This window comes from Montipora foliosa, chromosome 2 (assembly GCF_036669935.1).
Source record: "Montipora foliosa isolate CH-2021 chromosome 2, ASM3666993v2, whole genome shotgun sequence".
Taxonomy (NCBI): domain Eukaryota; kingdom Metazoa; phylum Cnidaria; class Anthozoa; order Scleractinia; family Acroporidae; genus Montipora; species Montipora foliosa.
Window position 1 is genome coordinate 54,850,956 of NC_090870.1, and position 20,000 is coordinate 54,870,955.

Consider the following 20,000-nt stretch of genomic DNA (forward strand, 5'->3'; position numbering starts at 1 on the left):
TAAATCAAAGATTTTTTTTTCGGGCTGTGTCATGCATATTGGATCAGAGCTTGAGAAGGTTTTTTGATGAAACATCAAAGGGGGTGTTTACATGATACCGTAGCGACTTTCGCACCGGCGCGAGTTTACTTCGGTTCCCTCTCTTGGCTCTGTATTTGTTTACATGATGCCACCGAAAAAGACATGCTGGGGCAACTCACACCGGCGCGAGTTCACCGCGGTTGCTGCACCGGAGCGAAAATTTCGTTCCGGCGCGAAATCTCGCAACGGTATCATGTAAATGAGGAACGACCACTCGGTCCTTTGTGAAATTGGCCTCCCGGTGGACTGGAACGGATAGCATAAGCGTACTTTTCCTGATAGACGCCATATTTGCAATTTGGATTCACGCTTGTATTTTATCGATATGTGGTGTCCCTTCAGGTAAACACGATACCAATTCGCCTCGTCATCATTTAAACGCGGTATCAAGAAGTCACCCCGGTGTGAAACTTGCGCCGGTGCGAGTTTTTTCATGTAAACACCCCCAACGTTTTTTCGTATTTCACCACCAGAATTAGGACGTACAGCGTTGGGAAAAGGAAGAGGCCCGTCGAAAAGGAGAGTATTATACAGGTATGGAACTGGGAATATTAGCAATAGAAACGACGGCGACGTCGACCAAAACGTCATCTTAAATATAACTTTTCTCTAGTTTGAGTCTCACGAGATTATTCCATCTCGTTCAAGTCGAACAATTCGGGCGAAGTGTCCTTAAAAATAAATCGGTACGAGTGGTTTTAGACTGAAAATAGAGAATGAAAGATTCTCTGTTGCATGCTCACGTTGTCGTCAAAACCTCAAATTTGGTGATGTCACGTCATCTTTATGCGGAGTGCCACAACATTATTTGCTGAAATGCGTGCTGAACGTTTGCAGCACGATTATTTATGCTCTTTTAACCAGTGATATCTTTGTTTTGTGGCGTTGTCGTCAACGTCGCCGTTATAGATCTTAAGGTCCCTGATGATGACAACGACAACGACGACGATGATGATGATGAGTCAAGAATGCAAATTTGTTTGTGGGTTTGATTCAGTGGCGTTTACACGAACATCAGTAATCAAGTAAACGCAAATAAAATCAAATTAACTCAGTTTTAAGTGTTGGTTACTGTTGAATTAGGTAAACCGGAGTAACTAACAGTAAAATCAAGCTACATATGACCATATGACACTTGATCCGGCATAAAACACGGGCCATATCGGCTGAAAGCTAGCCTTCTCAGAAATGCGCCAACCCAACTGCGTGAATAAGGCCTGTTCCAAACGTCGTGCTACTGCCGTGCCGAACTCAAATGAATTTGGCTTGGCAGTGGCACGACGATGGCACGGCAGCGGTTTCAAACGTCGAACCTAATACATTCGTGCCAAATTCAAAAGACAAAACAAACCATCCATCCAGCGTAATAGGATGCAAATAATGAAAAATACATTAAATTAATTTATGAATTGAGTTCGGCGCAACAATAGCACGCCGTTTGAAACCAAGTCGTGCTACTGCCGTGCGGCACGGCAAGTCCTGCCGTGCTAAGTAGTCGTGCCGAACCTAAGTCAGCCGTGCCGCGCTTAATGGTTTCAAACGGCGTGCTACTGCCGTGCTTAAATCGAAATGACAATTTCATTTGAGTTCGGCACAGCAGTAGCACGACGTTTGGAACAGGCCTTGGTGTTAACCGGAATATTTGCTGTGAGCTAAAATTAACAAATCGGACATGGTTCCGCGTTGTCTTTACTCTTATCGACAACGATATTCGTGATCGCTGTGGTCAAAATGACCAAATAAAGAGCAAACGTTGCCTACAACTTTCTCGCAATATGATTGGTTTGTTTCCCAAAATGAGCGTTCCTGATTGGCTATTACATTGCGTCACACATTGACGCGAGCACGACTCGAGCAGCGTTGTCTAAACTCTTATCGACAACGGCAAATTAGCCAATCAGATTCCGAGATTACAAGCAATTGTGTTAAAACTTGTGATTTGCTTGTTGCAGGCGTAAAACACGAGCTGTGTTTTGTGGTTTCTCAGACTTCGTGGCAAAAAACAGCATGGAGCCTCGAGGGCTGCGAGTGTGATCGACTTCATCTTAGAGTTCAGAAAGAGGCGGCGTAACTGGCACGACTGGGTCCTTGACATGTGGGCACAGGTTCAAAGCAGTAATGATTTGTCGGCGGTGATGCCGAATTCTACTTCACCGCACCGTCTAAAAAGCCAGCTAGTCATTTAGTAGTTTTTACTACTAGCAATGTTATGTTTTATGAATTGAAAGTTAGAAAGGTCATGGCCGTGAGGTAAGCAACTTACAGTAGCAAGCAAGCCTGAAAAATCCATGCTTTGTTGTTGAATTCATTCTGCACTACCCGTTCAAACCTGCGTTTTTCAGGCTTGCTGCTATGATCTTTCTAACTTTCATTTAAGGTCTATTCCGCAGTACTGTTCAAAAATATAAATATAGCATATTCTAAAATCATGGTTTGTTTTAGTGGAGTGCCAGTGGACTAAGGTCGGTCGCACTTTCACCATAAACAATCATGTTCGTCGAATGGATGCATTATTTATCTGTTCTTGTATAATACTTGTATAATGTATTTTTTTTTTTTATACAAGAGAGATATTGAAATGGAAGTCATCCTTTTGATCCGTGGAACTTTCATTGCGTAATAATAAATCTAGATTTCCGTCACAATGGGCAGGGAGTTTCTTGTAGGCAGAGACTCGTGAAAGCTTCGCCCATAGCCATTTCGCCCAATTTCCTAGGAACCTTAGGCCCTTAGGCTCGCTTCCCGAGCCCACTAATCTGGACGCCAATAAAAGTATAAGTACATATTTATAACTTTTTTTCTTGTGGTAACATAGTCTAATTAACAATGATTTAGATAAACATATACTGGCAAAAACTAACGATAAAAACGTCCGACGTTTCGGCGACATCTTGGCGCCTTTGTCAAGGGAAACTAAATTAAATATGCGATCTCAAGAGAAACTAAGAGTCCAGAGTCATTAATTTGCTTGAGTTAGACAAAGACCTTAGCGCGAATCCTGCCTGCGTGTCTATTATCATAGTGTTTGCGCACTGACAAGGTCTTGCTTCTATGTCCTTTAACGCGTACGAACAGATGGCCACGTGGGAGATTACGCCTTAAGAGAAATCGGATCATTTAATTGTGGCGAGCCTCCTCCGACCACAGTGGACGGTGCTCGAAGCAGACTCGCTTCTTAAGCAAAACATGATCATTTTTATTTAACGGTCTCCTCTTCCCGGCATCATTGGGTCGATGCTTTCCAGTTTCTATGGAAAAAGATCAAAGTCGATGTAAAGTGACCCGTCTGGACTCTGGAGGTCAAAGGTTAGACTCGACAGTTTCCGAGGAAGGGCTCGGAGATCACATGGATTTCGTGGGAGAGTTACCAAACACAAGGAGGAAACGCAGTAAAGAAGTTTGAGTGTCTATTTTTTCCGCTCTAATTACAACTGAAAGTATCATTAAATTTTACAGTATTTGTTATAACAATAATACATTTTCGGGAAGAAGTGCCTTGCATTGACTGAAACGATAAACGTCACTTATTTTTAATTTGTAATTTAGATTATTTCATGCGAGACATTTCCATGACACTAACAACGTTGTGAGAGATAGAAAAACGGACTCTAAGCCCCAGCTAGGTATTAGTACCATGCACATGATCATGAAAATACGACCGAGAAAGTTATGTGATATGCATTCCGCGACAAAATGTTCTGTAGGATTATTTGCGTAAATACTAGTTAAGAGCTTTCAAACACCTTTTTATTCCATTTACCTTCACCGTTCAATTGTGGTCAGCAGCTTTCGTGATAGTTGCATACACACAATTATTCCATCTTTTCATTGTTTCGCATAGTGTGTGTGGTACTTGTTCGTTTGGGTGAGAATTCTCTTTTGCCTGGTCGAGGAAATTCTGGATAGCCGTACGCCGGAGGACGAGGTTTATCTATCACTTCAGGGTCGTTGTAGAACTTTCTGCAAAACGTTCGATGGTAAAAATTATTAAAAAGGCTACAAGTAGCCCTTACTTGGGCCGTGCCACTTCAGCTACCGAACGCATTGGGGTAATCAGATTGGTTTTGTTTTTTAGTTTCTGTGTTTGTTCTGATAGATTCTCGTCACCTGTGGCAGCCATTCGGAAAATTCCTTTTTTTTTTTTCGGTATTCTGTCACAGTTGCTATGGCGTTGATTACCAAGGAACGTGGTCAAATCTTCTGTGAAAGCATTAAGGGCCTGCATGTGCGTAAGCGAGACCAAAAAAGAAACATGGCCGTTTTCTTTTGTCACCTTCGGCCCAAGTGAAAATATTTGTAACCCTAACTTACTCCATAAAATTGCCAGAGAGTTTGGCGTCAGATCGGTAGTCGTTAGACAGTCTTTTACAGGAATCACAGATTAACGGCGGTTTATAACTGCATAGACATCCCAAGGGCCCTGGAGCCTGAGAGATGTTAAGGCTTCAAACCGACATTCGAGGTATTAATCATGATTTTTTCCCATATAAAGAAGAAATCAACCTAGTTGAAAACAGAATTCGATAAGCCCACAGGTGGCCCAGAGTCGGAAGGTAAACAATTATAAGGATTTGTATGGGAATCTCGATAGCAAACTGAAGAAGATATTTACCCGCAAAAGTTCTCAATAAAAAAGCCGTACTTTATTGCCGTGGTGAATTTCTCGCTTTTTGTGTGGTTATTTGTCTGACTGAATGCGATTTAAGCAACTTCTCAAATTCCCGGGTTGTCACTCGTATCCAAATAAAGGAAAGGCTGGAAAGTAATTTCTAGCTTACCTCACATCTCGCCGATAAAATCACACTTCTCCGGCATCAGTCACACTCCAACTTTCGGCGATGGCCACACAGATAAATTTACTTCCGGCCAACCGTTCTCTTGAGCCTCGATACAGTGAGAGCAAGTAAGTGAACGGTTGACCAGCCGTGTTTAAATTCGTTGTAAGTGAGCCTTGAAGGATTTTGAAAATTTGAATATTTTTCGCTGTTTCTCAGCAATGGACACTCGCTGGACCTTGAAACTTGGTTGAGGAGAAGTAAATTTATCCGTGTGGCCATCGCCGGAGTTTGAGCGTGACTTATGCCGGAGAAGTGTGATTTTATTGGCGAGATGTGAGGTAAGCTAGAAATTACTTTCCAGCCTTTCCTTTATTTAGGTACGAGTGACAACCCGGGAATTTGAGAAGTCGCTTAAATCGCATTCAATCAGGCAAATAACCACACAAAAAGCGAGAAAATCACCACGACAAGAAAGTACGGCTTTTTTATTGAGGACTTTTGCGGGTAAATATCTTTTTCAGTTTGTTTTCGAGATTCCCATACAAATCCTTATAATTGTTTACCTTCCGACTCTGGGACGCCTGTGATAAGCCATGCTTAGAAAACAAATTCTAACAAAAAAAAATCTGAACATTTGTAGAGTATTTGTAGGTTGCGTGGAAGCGAGAATCTCATGGTGACGTAATTGGGAAGTTAAGTGAAAATTTGTTTTTACCCACTTTTGTCCCTGCTTGGGGCGGGGCGGGGGGGGGGGGGGTATTTTTTAGTTGGATAAGTGTCTATTACAATTTTTGAAAGGATGACCCTCCTGAATGCTACCGCCGTTGGATGGATCAACTACCTCTGAAATGACTATTATCGACAATTCCTAAGTTTCTCTAAATAGCCCATTTCCGAGTTGCTGCCTCAGTTTCAAAGCGAGTCCTGGCGCACAACCATTCAAATGGAAATGAGTTGCGTATTCTTATGCAAATGAATGAAGGGGTAGTTTCTAAAGAAACTGTGGTGCTGCGTCGGTGGGGAAGTAGTATACAAAAATTTGGTTTTATCAACGGAGTTGATAATGTAAATTGGCCACCGTACAGAGATTCTAAAAGCTGACGTTTCGAGCGTTAGCCCTTCGTCAGAGCGAATCCGCTCTGACGAAGGGCTAACGCTCGAAACGTCAGCTTTTAGAATCTCTGTACGGTGGCCAATTTACATCATCAACTCCGTTGATAAAACCAAATTTTTGTATTCTTATGCAAATCAAACTCAGTCCTTTGCAATAGTTGAGCATCAAGACTCACTTCGAAACCGAGACAAACAGCAACTCGGAATATGGCCCATTGACTATTAACATCAATTTAAAACTCTTAGCGTTTGATAGGGATTATGGGAAATTAATATCTATTTTTAAAATCCCAACCCAATGCCTGAACTCCCCGGACTCGAACCTGGGAATGTTCGATTAACAACAACAATAAAAGCAAAGTGACACTCGCTAACACCAACCCGGTGTGGCCAACACATCACGCATGCGCACAACCATTTCACCCGGTCAATTAGCAGCCACGGACAGGCCAGGCCAAGCAGCATTAGGCATTAGCAGCCAAGGCCGAAACAGCTGTTCATGGCGGGTGAAGTGGTTGTGCGCATGTGTGATGTGTTGGCCACACCGGGTTGGTGTTACCGTGTGTCACTTTGCATTTATTGTTGTTCGATTAAACTTAACCACTAGACTACCGCATCGCTAACTGGCAGATACATAATCAATATATTTTTTTCTTCCGGATGCCGCTGTAAACGTGTATTATCACCAGCTAAGAAGCAAGTTTAAAAAGGAGAAAATGTCGGTTACCATTTTAAAATCAAGTACTAGGCTTAGCCACTATTCAGCAATGATTTTATGTATACTAATTAGATTTGATAAATTATCGGTGCAATTATCAGCCACTTGATCTTTAGTTGTTAAGGGGATAAAAACAGTTCCTTCACATTGGGTGCTTCGGTTCAAATCTCGTCCAGGGATGCAACTTTTACTTTTTACTTTTCATCTGCTACCACAAGTCCTGGGACAAAGTAATCTAAATTGACGATAACAGTCAATCCAGGGAAAATTACGAATTTTCGATAATCGTCATTTCAGTTGTAGAGGATATCTTGAAATGATCATTGCTTCTCGCCTCATTTTGCGCGCCGTCAGAATTTGAAACGTCAAGTTGCTATCAAATCCTACGGGAACGGTTGCTTCAGGGTACATACTATAAAGACGCATAATTCTACAGGACGAGCTTGGGCAAACAGTTTTCTACGTCTGCTTTATGCGTCTGGACGAACTATCCAATTTCGTCTTTATACTAAACGAATTTAACAGAGTTTATGATAAAAACTAACGATAAAAAGTTACGACGTTTCGACCTTCCGGAGGTCATTTTCAAGCGCGAGTTAAAATGTACAAGTAAATTAGCATAAATATGTTTGTCATAATTAAAAATAGTTTTAAAATACCATGATCACTAACAAGGCAGTAAAGTATGTAACATAAGTGATGAAATATTTTTAAGAAATGGGGGACATAAATTAATTAGAAGAATAAACAACAATAAGCTTTTATAACCTGATCTAAACAAATAATTTAGCACGGATGGAATCAGATTGTTTGTTTAGCGTTGGTTTTAGGTCTTTGATAAAAAACATTTCGAAAATAAGACAATCAAATTTGTTTTGACATTTCCTTAAGATTCTAAAACTTTGCGCGATGTCGTCCGGTTCCAAATCATGTTGCTCTCTGCCGATCCTTTGTGTTCCTTAATTCGTTAGTGAAGGTGTCGGCACGCCTATAACCGACATAACCTGCATCACACAGGTCACACTTAAAATAATACACCACGCATTGCTGATTCACCAAGGGCGGCTTGTCTTCCCTTACTTCATCCTTTAAGGATGAAGTAAGGTCACCAAGTTGTCTGCGTACTGCGTTTGCAGATCTTTGATCTTTAAGGGCAGCACGACTCTTATTGGAGCGTCTCGCTTCTCAGATACTTGCGTGCGTGAATCTTCAGACACTTTTGAATCGATGAATTGGCGGATGGTAGACTGCACAAGATTGTCTGGGTGGCACAATCGAGCAAAGGTCTCTTTAAGGCGTTCACATTCCTCGTGAAAAAACTTCCATGTAGATGAGAGCTTAAACGCACGGTTAAGCATGGTGTCCAGTGGTGAGCGTTTATATCTCCCATCTAAGTGGCTGTGGTAGTGTAACAGTAGCCCACTGTCCGTCGGTTTTTTGTACACCTTTGTGTCTAGCCGGCATCCATTTTTCATTACATGTACTTCCATTCCCAGAAAAGGAAGCCTGCCGTTTTCTTCGAGCTCCATTGCGAAGTCGATAGAAGGATGACTGTTGTTCAAGGTCGTTAGGAACTCTGAACCCCTTTCAACATCAGTCATTACGCTAAGTGTATCATCAACGTAGCGTTTGTAGACGTCAGGCATCTTATTTTCTGTTTCCAGTTGTTTCTCGATATTACATATAAAGGCGTTTGCCATGAGGGGTCCCAGAGGCGAACCCACAGCAACACCTGCGCAGTGCGCGGGCAACTTGGTGAACTCAGTCGAAAGGTCAATGAAGATATCAGCCCGGTGTTGACAAGTCGGAAGATCAAGGATGAAATCAAAGTAAGTGAAGACAAGCCGGTCATGGTGAATCAGTAATGCGTGGTGTATTATTTTAAGTTTGACCTGTGTGATGTAGGTTATGTCGGTTATACGTGCCGACACCTTCACTAACGAATTAAGGAACACAAAGGATCGGCAGAGAGCAACATGATTTGGAACTGGACGACATCGCGCAAAGTTTTAGAATTTTAAGGAAATGTCAAAACAAATTTGATTGTCTTATTTTCGAAATGTTTTTTTATCAAAGACCTAAAACCAACGCTAAACAAACAATCTGATTCCATCCGTGCTAAATTATTTGTTTAGATCAGGTTATAAAAGCTTATTGTTGTTTATTCTTCTAATTAATTTATGTCCCCCATTTCTTAAAAATATTTCATCACTTATGTTACATACTTTACTGCCTTGTTAGTGATCATGGTATTTTAAAACTATTTTTAATTATGACAAACATATTTATGCTAATTTACTTGTACATTTTAACTCGCGCTTGAAAATGACCTCCGGAAGGTCGAAATGTCGTGACTTTTTATCGTTAGTTTTTATCATAAACTCGATTTCCAAGAATTTACTCATCAAGAATTTAACAGACGTAGAAAAAATGTTTACCCAAGTTCGTCCCATACGGATTATGCGTCTTTTATAGTTTGTCCCGTCTTTACACTTAACGAATAACATAAGAGACGCGTAATTCGTCTGGACGGATTATGCGTGTCTAGCCTAAAAGCGGCCAATTATTAGAGGTTTATTCTTGGCGTTACGTTTTCGGCAAACGGCCAACGTCGGACTAAAATTTGCATTTTGCCAAAAATGGAGGAACGCGTTTGATATTAGGTCATTTCCTGCCTGCTTTTCTAAAATTCTTTGTGGTGTGAAATATATGCTTCTTTTAACCAAAAATGTGAGTGTATTTCAATCATACGTACACCATCTCAATACGTACGCGTCGCTCCAAGTTTTTTTTTTTTCAAATAAATATTAGATCAAACTTCTCTCTCGAGTATGCTGGAAAAGACCAATTTAAAAAAAAAGACATAATTAAGACATGTTACCTCTTGTATCCCAGGATAGTCCCTGTCTTTTTCAGTAAGTGTTTTCCGGCAGTAACTTTACTTTCTCGATTTCTCCAGACCGTTGGTAATTGATTCGTCCAGTCATTATGCCTGCTTTTTCGCAATTCAACGATGTGAAGACAATGACTGAGAAAAAGGAAGAGCGAAACAGCAAAAATGACAGTTTTCATGGCTAATTCCCAAGTCTCAGGTTCTCCTGTTTGTAAACGTACCGGTGTCTTCACGAAACTGAGATCCACAGTGTGTGGTGATCTGTTACTTATAGTTGATCGGAAGTGAAGGCGACAGCAAATTAAAGTGATGAACGCGTCGGTTGCTTGCGGTTCAAATATTTGTTCAACCAACTAGAAAAACAACTTTTGGAAAACAATGGGCATATCACAAACAACACTTAAGTGTCGCCTGGTGTCAAAGAAATTGATTAGAAAGTTGAAAGCTTAGCATACGGTAGCACGAAACAAACACGGCTCGGTCTGCTAAAGTTCATATAGTACACTGAGTAATAACGAGAATAACAATAATTATAATGATAATAAGAACTTTATTAACGTAGCCAATGTGCCTAGTTCACAACGGTAAACTAATTGGGGACACCTAACTTTTTAGGATTTACATATAAAATAAAAAAAGCTATTTAAGGTAACGATAACAGTCTCTAATAAAATCCGACTAATCTTTACAATAATTAACAACCACTTAACCGAAGTGGAGGTGTCTAGTGGTGTTTATTTATCGAGCCGCGAAGTTAGTATATACTAAAACAGTGAGATGATAAAGCAAAAAAAGGATAAGTTTTAACTCATTTATTCCTGCAATGATTATACAATATTTTCGGGAGCAAATTCCGCGCGAGTTTCTCGGAGGTGAATAGCAAAGTGTATACGGAGTTTGAGTAGCCAATCAGAGCGCGCCTCGTCGGAACGCTATCCACTGTCTTAGTATATACTAAAATCATTTAGCTATCAGCTGCGACATAGAAAAGGCATGACTCGCATTATTCAGATAAAAGATCTCTTAAATTTAAGTTCCTTAAAAACGTTAATAAGGGATAACGTCATTGTTTACATTTGTTTCATTAACATACGAGTTCGCTCACAGAAGGCCTCGTGTTATTTACAAATTGATTTCAAAAGGTGACAGAACTTGTTAAACTTCAAGGTTCAATCTCCAATCTCCAGGTGCTAATTATCCCTACATTCTATGTAAAATTTCGAATTTTGAAAGCATTGTTGCTCGGACGGTTATCTGGTATATTGGCGGTTCAAAGATAGTTCAGAGATAGCTCATTATGCAATGCCCTTTCAATATTCAGTACTTTGTTCTGGGCTGACGGATTAGAAAACTATAGCCTTGGGCTGATAAGACCAAAATATGTAAACCGCGGGCAAATATTCCTTTTTCATACCGGATTTCTAACGCTCATATGTTAGGGATACATTACAAACTCCTAATTTCATTATTTTTAAAAGCCACATTAAGATTAAAAAACAAATTCAGGAATTGCTTTTACCCACCCCACGGCTGGTAGTTAGTCAAAAGTGAATGACTACCGGCCGGATTACGGTTACCCACAGGCAATCATTCGTCTTGCTAGAGAAGCCAAGCGAATCACAATCAATTACACTACGCATTTCAATTCAAGTGATACTCCTTTTTTGAAATAACGGACAAATATTTGACCAACTTATGTTTTTCAAAACCGTTGATGCTTTAAAACCAACGACAATCGAGAGATGTCGCGAGCAATGTTGAAAATTATTTGACATACTGTCTTTTGGCAATTCCGACAAATGCCGATGGCAAACTGCTGCCAAAAGGAAATGCTTCACTAGCAAAGCTTTTTAACAACTCTAAAACCTGAAAAATTTTATCCATTCTGTTTGACGAAGAGGAATGCACTTTTTACGTAACAATGTGATGGAGGGAGGTATATCAATTAATGCAAAAAGATGTCACAAGCAAAGCACCCTGATTGGTCAATGATCCAATCCATTGCGAGCTCTGGATGGCATAAAATTTGGATACAACCGCGTTATTTTTGCATAATTATGATAAGCTTAAGCTGTTACGAAATTTTTGTCATTTCATTATCTTTTTGATAAGTAATCACATGATTTTTCTCGTGCAATGTGGTATAAGTAAGCAATCGTAATTTTTTTCAACGGTTTCAATTTTGTTGATCTTTGAAAACATTTACTCGTGTCATTTCTTCCAAATTGCACTCGAAATCATGTACAACGATATTTTAAAAATCCAGAGGGAGCAAAGAGCATTGGAAGAAAAAACAAGCATTTAAGTGCCCTGGAAACGGACACAAGAAGGTCAATAGACAATCTACCGTATAGCGTCATTGAATTCAATCATAACCAACCAACCGCGAAATACTCCTCTAAGAAGACACACTTGAAGGTTCGTATTGCAACCAGGTTGATCCTGCAATCAGATTTGATGCAATTTTCGTCCGGCTCTTGCACGATGTCTTTTCATCAGGTGTGATATAAGGCTCACGGTTTAAGTGTCCTCTTATATGTTCTCCGATTAGTGTCCTTTTTTAGAGTAGACGGGTCTTGAATCGCAACTTTGAAAACTGCATTCATTAATCTTTAAACAAATTGCATTACTCAACCATGTCTGATAAAATGGGTTTATTTTTTTTTTGGTTTTTTTTTTTTAAACTGTAGGCCCAAACGCTTTTTCGCTCGATGTGAAGGAATCCGGAATTTTGAGTTCGGGTTTCAACCGCTCAGTATGGAAGCTTAGTCGAACTCAACAAACAAGTTGATCATGCCAGTTTAGCATTACACTTTTAAACTTTTACCGTTATTTCAGTTGTGTTTTCTATAATATTGTCGGTTAGTTTGAATTTAAGTACTTGTAACGAACATTTAATCTACAAAGAGTCATTGTATTGATAGTTACCGTAACATATATACGGATTATCTTGTAAAAATTTTAATGTTACACTCACTATGGCTGATGATGATTTTTGAAACATCGAAACACGTTTATTTTTATATGTTTTTTTTTTTCATTTAAAAATATTCACATTGCATGTTTGCCCCAAGAGCTAAGTGAGTTCAACACGGGGGCCTTACATCTAAACTCTAATTACAACATAAAAGATTAAAACGTGCACGGGATACACCAAAGTAGGTCAAAAACAGAAAGTTTTAAGTTATTTATAATGGGTAGAAACAGAAAGACGGTTAGACTCTTATATAAAGTTCTGAACATGATAGAAAATTTCAACGTTTTCATTGTTTGTCGAGACGGTCAGAAGAGCCAAACAGGAAAAGTTCAACTTTTTGCTGGTCAGAATATCTAAACCGTTGATCAAAAGGTATACAGGGTGCAGTAGTGAGCAGGTCTAAAGGCAGCATAATTAGGACATTGTAAAAAAGAAATGAGTCAGTTTTGTCTCATTATCAAGACCACATGAAGGTGAAGACTTGACTGCGACCTTGAAGAGATAGAGCAAGCGTCTAGGCACAGTTTGGTAGTTAAGGGCATAGTCAAAAGATGAAAAATACTCTGGAACATTGTAATAATTAACTAACGCTTTCTTAAAAGAACCAATTGTATCAGATTCACAAGTCATTAATGTCGCTCCACAGTTTAGTTGTGGAAGGAAATAAAGACCTTTCGCAGCGATCTTTGCGCACAGAGAAATAAGTAAAATAAATTATTTTTAATATAATAAGTTTCTGAATTAACATTAAACATAAAATTACAAACGATAAAGGTTAGCAATCAAACACATTCCAATATCATTGACGTGTAACTTTTCATTCATTAAGTTTTGCATAACTAGCTAGCAGTTTTTACATCTTCCAAATTTTTTAAGGGCGCGTTCGATTGACCCTTTTCCGGAATAAGAATACGTGTAGTGATCATTTAAAACACTATGTGTGGCGTTTTGCAGAAACAAGGACAATAAAGCTATGTTCAAAATAGCATTTTAGCAGATGTTTGATAATATAATATGAATCTCCGCAAAAACGAAGAATTTCTAACTTCTATTCTATGTATTCCTATTCCGTAATACGGTCAATCGAACGCGCCCTAAGTCTGTTAGGTCATCCCCTAACGGGGTACGCGGGAAAATTCACAATTCCCTTAAAATACATCAGTTGAAGATCGTAGCAGCAGCTGCGAAAAAAGGCGACAAAAACAACCTCGTTCCCAGGGCTTTTCACCGCCGAGAGTGGGACGGGCCCTTCCCAGAGCTCTCGGCGGTGAAAAGCCCTGGGAACGAGACTGCGAGAAAAAGTCTAGGCCTTGAAATGGGCTCGAACCGATGACTGTCCCATAACCGCTGTTCTAATGTGTGAATAATTTCATATCCATTGTATTCTATCATTCATCAGAATTCCTTAAGTTGTAACGGAGTTTCAGTTTCGCTATTCTGTTGCCTCCGCGTTGTAATCGTGAAAGGAAATCGAAAGTTCTCAAGTACAAATCCGAATGGCAATGTTAACGAGTTCTCAAAATTGGATGCGCAGCTGCAGCCTCAATTATGAGAAATTTCAAGACATAGTGAACAGCTATTAATGGTGAATAGTACGAAAAGATCGCGTATGTTTTTTTTTTTTGTTTTTTTTGCTGTTCATAATACGCTCAACAAAATTGCCCCAGTCGATTCTCCGGGAAAGAATTGCGTACTTCAGTACCTCCACATAGCATCGTAAAGATCAGAGACCTTTGTGATGGCACAAGGTGTACCTCAAGGTTCTATTCTTAGACTTGCATTGTTTAATATACACATGAATCCTACATACGCGTGGACGATTCGACGAAGCGTCCTTACCTTCTCTTCTCTGATACGGTTCTTCTTTACTCTGAATGCTGACCTGTAGAAGATTACAACTTGCTGCCGGTTTTTGTCACCTCAACCTTCTCGTAAATAAGAAGGAACCTTTTCTGCTTTTAACCTCTCAGATGTTGACTGCAGCCGAAACGAGCCTTACGAAACCGCGGGAATGATGAATTTGTTGCAACAGTTGCTTCCCGGGGTGCACAAATCCTAGAGTCAAAATGTTCTTTATGCTTCAGTGCAACTTTTCGTTAATAGAAAAAAAGAAAATTACCTCGCCATGTCATTGAAACTTAAGCCTCCTTGTCCCCTTACTGGTGGTATTCTGCCACTTCCCATAAGATTTGCGAATGTTAAACGATAAATCAAAAGAAGCCAGAAAATTAAATGTCATGCAACTTGACCGGGTAGTAGTCCTGCATAATGTACTGATTTATATGAGCTAGGGCGAGCTCTGGTTTGCCAACTCATATTGCCATTCACTCTAGCCAAATAGCTCAGCGGACGAAAACGGACAATATAAATTGATTGAACTGGTTTGCCGCTTGTTACTGACCAATGTGCTTGTAATAATCTCTGAAGTGTCATGGGTGCCAGATACCGTGTAATATGAAAAAAGGAACACCGACCACTTTGCAGACAAATGAGTGGTCATATCCATGTGATTTTAAAAATGGCAAGAATTACAAGGTAAAACCACAAAAACACAGCTAATGTGCTATGAAAATTAAGTAATTTGTGAAGATTTTGAGAAAAATTAAGGCAACCGAAACTTCAAATCTGTCGCTGAGAGCCTTTAAATTTGCCTTTTTTTTACAAGTTACATTCATGTACGCACATCATTCCACATTTGAGTTTCTTAACTTCTGTATATCTTTACGGTATAAACAAGTCATTTTCCTTGTATTTAATACACGCCGCGCATTCAGAGCTTTTGCTCAAAAAAGTGATGCCCATTAGAGTTCGTGACCTTTTAATTATCTTAGTCCTCGGTTATTTACAAGCACTCTTGTTGGGTCAAATGAACTGAAACCGCGTCAAATAAGTTAATAAAAGTTCAATTTAATAGAGAGAAACTTATCCATTCCAGATTCTGTGAAAAAGGAGGATATTTTAGGCGGTTTCAACTTCTCATGGAGACAGATTTCCCAATCTATATTCGGGCTTCAACAGAATTCGTAAGGTGTTTGAAGAGTTAGCTCGATAAAATATTTCACGAAATTTAAGTTGTCAATTGCACTCAAATGAAGAAACCGCGCATGGCTCACTCAGATTTATAATAAAAAAACGGTGAATTTTTGGCTTAAACTCATGGCAATGCTTCATGTATATCACTGCTCGACGAATTTAAATGATGCCGAAAGGGACCTGTGGTACCAGAAGATAAGGAATGTTTGTGCATATCACAGATATTCCTTTCACAGATTCATTAGGTCTGTGATATCAATACGTGTCTGAGAAAATAACATTGAAATGCCATCAAGGAAACCGTAAAAACATCCTCCTTGATTATCACAAGAATTGTTTTAACAAAGCAGAGCTTCTGGTTTGATTAATTCATCGATTTGATTGATGCCACCTTGTGGCAATCTGATCCCTAATCAAGGCTGAGTACGAATAATGAATTGAATTTTCATCGCTTGTTACGCTAATCATTTTTCTCATCAGACGTGAACTGAAACGCTCTTATAGAGCTGATAAAACTAATGGCTTTAATCAAACAATTAAATTTCTCTTTGTGGGGTATGCTAGATACGTGAACTCAAACGTGCTTTGCGGGTCGATGGTAGCTCGAAAGAGTCGTATCTTTTGCTCTAGTTTCTCGTCTATGAAAATGTCTTCACGATACAAATTCTTATTCTCCAAAAAAGAGAAATCCCTGTTCTGATTTAGCGTTCGATTTTAGGATGACCTTTTAGTTATTTACTAGCCTCCAGACTACCTGGTACATTAATGAATGAAAAAGGAATCATAATGAAAAGTAATTTGATCATTGAAGTCAGCTGCAAATTTCAAGTTGCTTGAGGTTTTTTTTAAAGTTTCATTAAAGTTACACACTTATTTCAAAGGTAAAACTTCACTATGTGATTAAATGAAATCCCTTCACAATGTTTCTCGTTTTCTTATGGAAATGTGATTTATTTAGCACAGCGTGTCGAAAAGATAATATACGCTACAACACGCAATCATATAACGAAATAAGTTTTACTTGGTGAATTAAAAAGTACGGCGTTTTTTTTTTTTTTGCGTTCGTTTCGAGAAAGGCTTACAACCCAAAGAAGGGTGATTTGACTGCTAATCTCCATAATAAAATTGGTGTAAAATTTCTCCTCTTCGCCGAAATGAGTTCTAAACCAACTACATGGAGTTCATTAACGGGGTAATATCACGAACGCGAAAGCCAATCACGGTAGGGAAAAAAAACCAGCCTTATAATCAAACACAAGGCGTTCATCTGACGTGTTTAATTGTAACATTTGCTCTGCCCTGCTGATTGAGTTAAATTTGATGACCAGCAGGTTGAAACTGCCTCAAAAACTCGACCTAGGGTACATAAGCGGATCAGCTGGACTGCTTGTCAAAAAGACTTCCGCAAAGATCCAACAAGAGCAAACTAACACGGAAAGTTATTCACTCGGAGGATTTCCCACTCGGCCCGACACCATGCCGAAATCTTTCTTGATTCGATTACGTGGTAAAGGAACCAGCAATAGCGTGACCCAAAGAGTGAGACAAGGTAGGATAGTTTATTCCTTTTTTTAAAACTTCAATATTTTATTCAACTCCTTTAGGAATAAAAAGGGATCATAATTTTCAGCACTTTGCTAAACATTAGAACTAAAACATTTTGACATCATTTCATCACTGCAAGTTGCCCAAATTAAAGCCTTTTTTTAGAGTGAGGAAGTATTAAAAGAGTCTTAATTCGCAACTGTCGAAAGAATCAGCGACTAAACGCGTTGTTAAAAGAGTCACTTAATGTAAAATTTTTTTTGCGAAAAGAAAATAATTTGAAATGAATAATTTGGTTATTTGAGTGACTTGTTACATCGTGCACGGGAGCAGAAAATCCTCAAGATCGTGTTTTTAATTATTTTAACAAGGTTTAGAAGAAAAAGTCATTCAGATCTGCTCATCTTGGAAGCTTCGTGACACATGATAAAACAACGTGAAACAAGTGTAAATGTGAAACAAGTGCAAAAAAGGGGGATTTTCACTCCTTTGCCGGGAGAAAAACGCCTAGAAATTTAAAACCAAGATTTTTCTTTTTCCTGCAATGCGATCTTAATAATTTATTGCTTTTCTTAAAGGAGTTTTGGCATTTCTTTGAATCTTGCTTTTGTTTTGTTTACACCCGACCGGGAAAGGTAAAGAAATTGATTTCATCGGAATAGTGATTTCCTTTGAAATCACAGTTTTCGACGTTCGCTAAGAAAAGTCATTTGTGTCCGTCCGGATATGAGGATTTTCTTCATTGAAACCCCGCTTATGCAAACAAAACAGTGCAGTAAGGTAGAAAATGCCTGTTATTTGTTCGACAATGTCCGACTCAAGATAAAAATTTTCTGATTTGGTATTTGTTCTCATGCAGTGAGTAAAGTTCCGGTATCACTGAAAGATTGTGATCTGTAGGAGGGCAATACAGAGCAATATTCACCTGCAAGGTTTGACACGTACGTGGATTATGAAGTTAAAAAGAACCCGACCGGGAAGAAATTGTGTTCTATGCGGGCCCTCGACTAGAAAATGTGTCACAGAGATTAAAAGTCTGCGGTTCATTGAATATACTTTCCTTGAAGTTAATCTGCATAATGAGTTAACTTGACTGTGTAAATAGCGAGTGATTAGAGAGGAAACACTGGGTTCCTTCACCTGGTCTATTCATACAGTCACTGTGAATTATTGAACCGCAAATTCACCTTTCGCCGTCTTTGTGATATTTCAATGTTGCTAAATAAAGATTTTTTAAAATTAAATTAGAGAAAATCCGAGGTATCATATAAAGTAAAGCGCTGTGAATAAAACTGGGATTTGCAGTCTACATGTAAACGCACTCTCGTTTATCTCTGACTTTACGCAGTATACTGAGAAAAACGTCAGTTCTAAGATCCTGTTGGAGTTGTTAGTCAACCATAAAACCTGCCTGTTGGAGTTTTTATTCAACCATAAAACTGTGAAAACACAATCAAAGCGAAAGCTTTGGCAAAGTCCATCTTGCTCTACGCGAGAAATGGGACGAATTTTAAATTCTTGCCATTGAAAAAAGATGGTCGATATCAATTTTCGACCGAAAATGGATTAAAAAATAGAATAACAAACTCTCGAAAAATGATGTCTTCTGGTCAAAAATGTCTTATTCATTTGGTCAATTTTTTTTTCTCTCAGTTCTGATAAGCAATCTTCCAGCTGCGTCGAGTACCGTCCTCGGGTAAAGCAATCTGTGATTTATATTCAGCTCTCTTTTGAATTGAAACAAGTAATGCGAAACGACGCTAATGTCTTGCCCGAGGCTTGTGTAAGTAAGTCCATTAAGAACCTTGAATATCAAAAGAAACAAATTGAAAGAAACCACCAAAGAGAGTGAATTTTATTTTCACATGGAATAGAACTCTTTAGTTTAGAAAAAAAATTTGAAAAACCTTACAGCATCTCTCTTTTGTAGGTTGACTACGAATTTAAGCTAATTATCCTATGCATGTTTATATTGATTTTGGTTTTAAGAATGTTTTTCAACCAACCCGAACAATCGTCCCGTGATGTGAATAAAGGAGTTGTTTACGTTTCTCTCTTAGTTTTCTAGCCCAGAGAAACCATTTCCATACTGATTCAAACATGGCCGCGTCCTTTGCATTTTCAAACAATTTTGCAAAAAGGTTTTTTTGATTTTCTATTTTTGTTTAAACGTCTCGCATTTCGGCTGCCAGATTGACTCTGTGTTCCGAAAGCGATTCGAAAATGTACTTCCCCAAACCTTCTGTCGATTTTCCAAGGATCGGAGGAGTCTTCATTCTCGGTGTTTAATATTTTGTTTATTTCGTTTACCAGGTAGTGTATAAAGCTTTCAGTTTCACTCGATTTGATAACTGAGGCAAGCAATGTCTTCTTTGTCTTTTTTTCACACAGAGGAAAAAATTCTTAACGACGACAGGGCTCCCCTCATACGCGTGCCACACAATAACTTCTGTTTGACAAACCAGAATGCTACAAAATTGTTAAACTCCGCGAGTTTGACAAAAAGTGCGTTTCCTAAAATTCAAGCTTCGTTGGAGGACATGAAAATTCCACTTGCCACCCAAAACGTGAAGAGCGTGGAAAACCGAAAACTCCAAGCTACAGGTGGTCTACAGCCAATTGTAACACCGCAGAGTAATGCAGATCAGACGTTCACTTGCGACACGTGCCACAAGCTATTTTGTACGCCGCATGGTTTGGAGGTGCACGTGCGACGATCACATGCAGGAATTCGTCCTTATGGGTGCGCCACATGCAGTAAGACCTTCAGTCATTTCGTAAGTCTCGCCCAGCACAGAAAAACACACTCCACTCTGAAGATATTTGAGTGCAATACGTGCGGCAAGTTCTTTAAACGATCCT

At 39.1% G+C, this 20,000-nt stretch overlaps 2 protein-coding genes and 1 long non-coding RNA gene across 5 annotated transcripts in view; 2 read left to right on the forward strand and 1 right to left on the reverse strand.

The window, feature by feature from the left end:
* LOC137993588 (MFS-type transporter SLC18B1-like) overlaps positions 1-3,027 on the forward strand; it is a 38,229-nt gene extending 35,202 nt beyond the window's left edge. For all 3 annotated transcript variants that reach the window (XR_011121885.1, XM_068839530.1, XM_068839531.1), the window contains 2 exons: positions 555-615; positions 2,034-3,027. Coding sequence is in view for 2 of the 3 variants with exons in the window: in XM_068839530.1 (XP_068695631.1) it covers positions 555-615; positions 2,034-2,039 (67 nt within the window). In the remaining variant the exon portion in view is untranslated. The remainder of the gene's footprint in view (positions 1-554; positions 616-2,033) is intronic.
* A 448-nt stretch (positions 3,028-3,475) lies between these two features.
* Positions 3,476-10,016, reverse strand: LOC137993595 (uncharacterized). Its single transcript, XR_011121887.1, has 2 exons — positions 9,572-10,016; positions 3,476-4,041 (listed from the first exon to the last, which is right to left on the reverse strand). It is a non-coding gene; the product is annotated as an uncharacterized lncRNA (long non-coding RNA).
* Positions 10,017-16,899: 6,883 nt separating this feature from the next.
* Positions 16,900-20,000, forward strand: part of LOC137993593 (fez family zinc finger protein 2-like) — a 5,920-nt gene continuing 2,819 nt past the window's right edge. The window contains exons 1-2 of the mRNA XM_068839544.1: positions 16,900-17,142; positions 19,530-20,000. The exon at positions 19,530-20,000 is cut by the window's right edge and continues 2,819 nt beyond it. Coding sequence (XP_068695645.1) covers positions 16,914-17,142; positions 19,530-20,000 — 700 coding nt within the window. The 5' untranslated portion in view covers positions 16,900-16,913. The remainder of the gene's footprint in view (positions 17,143-19,529) is intronic.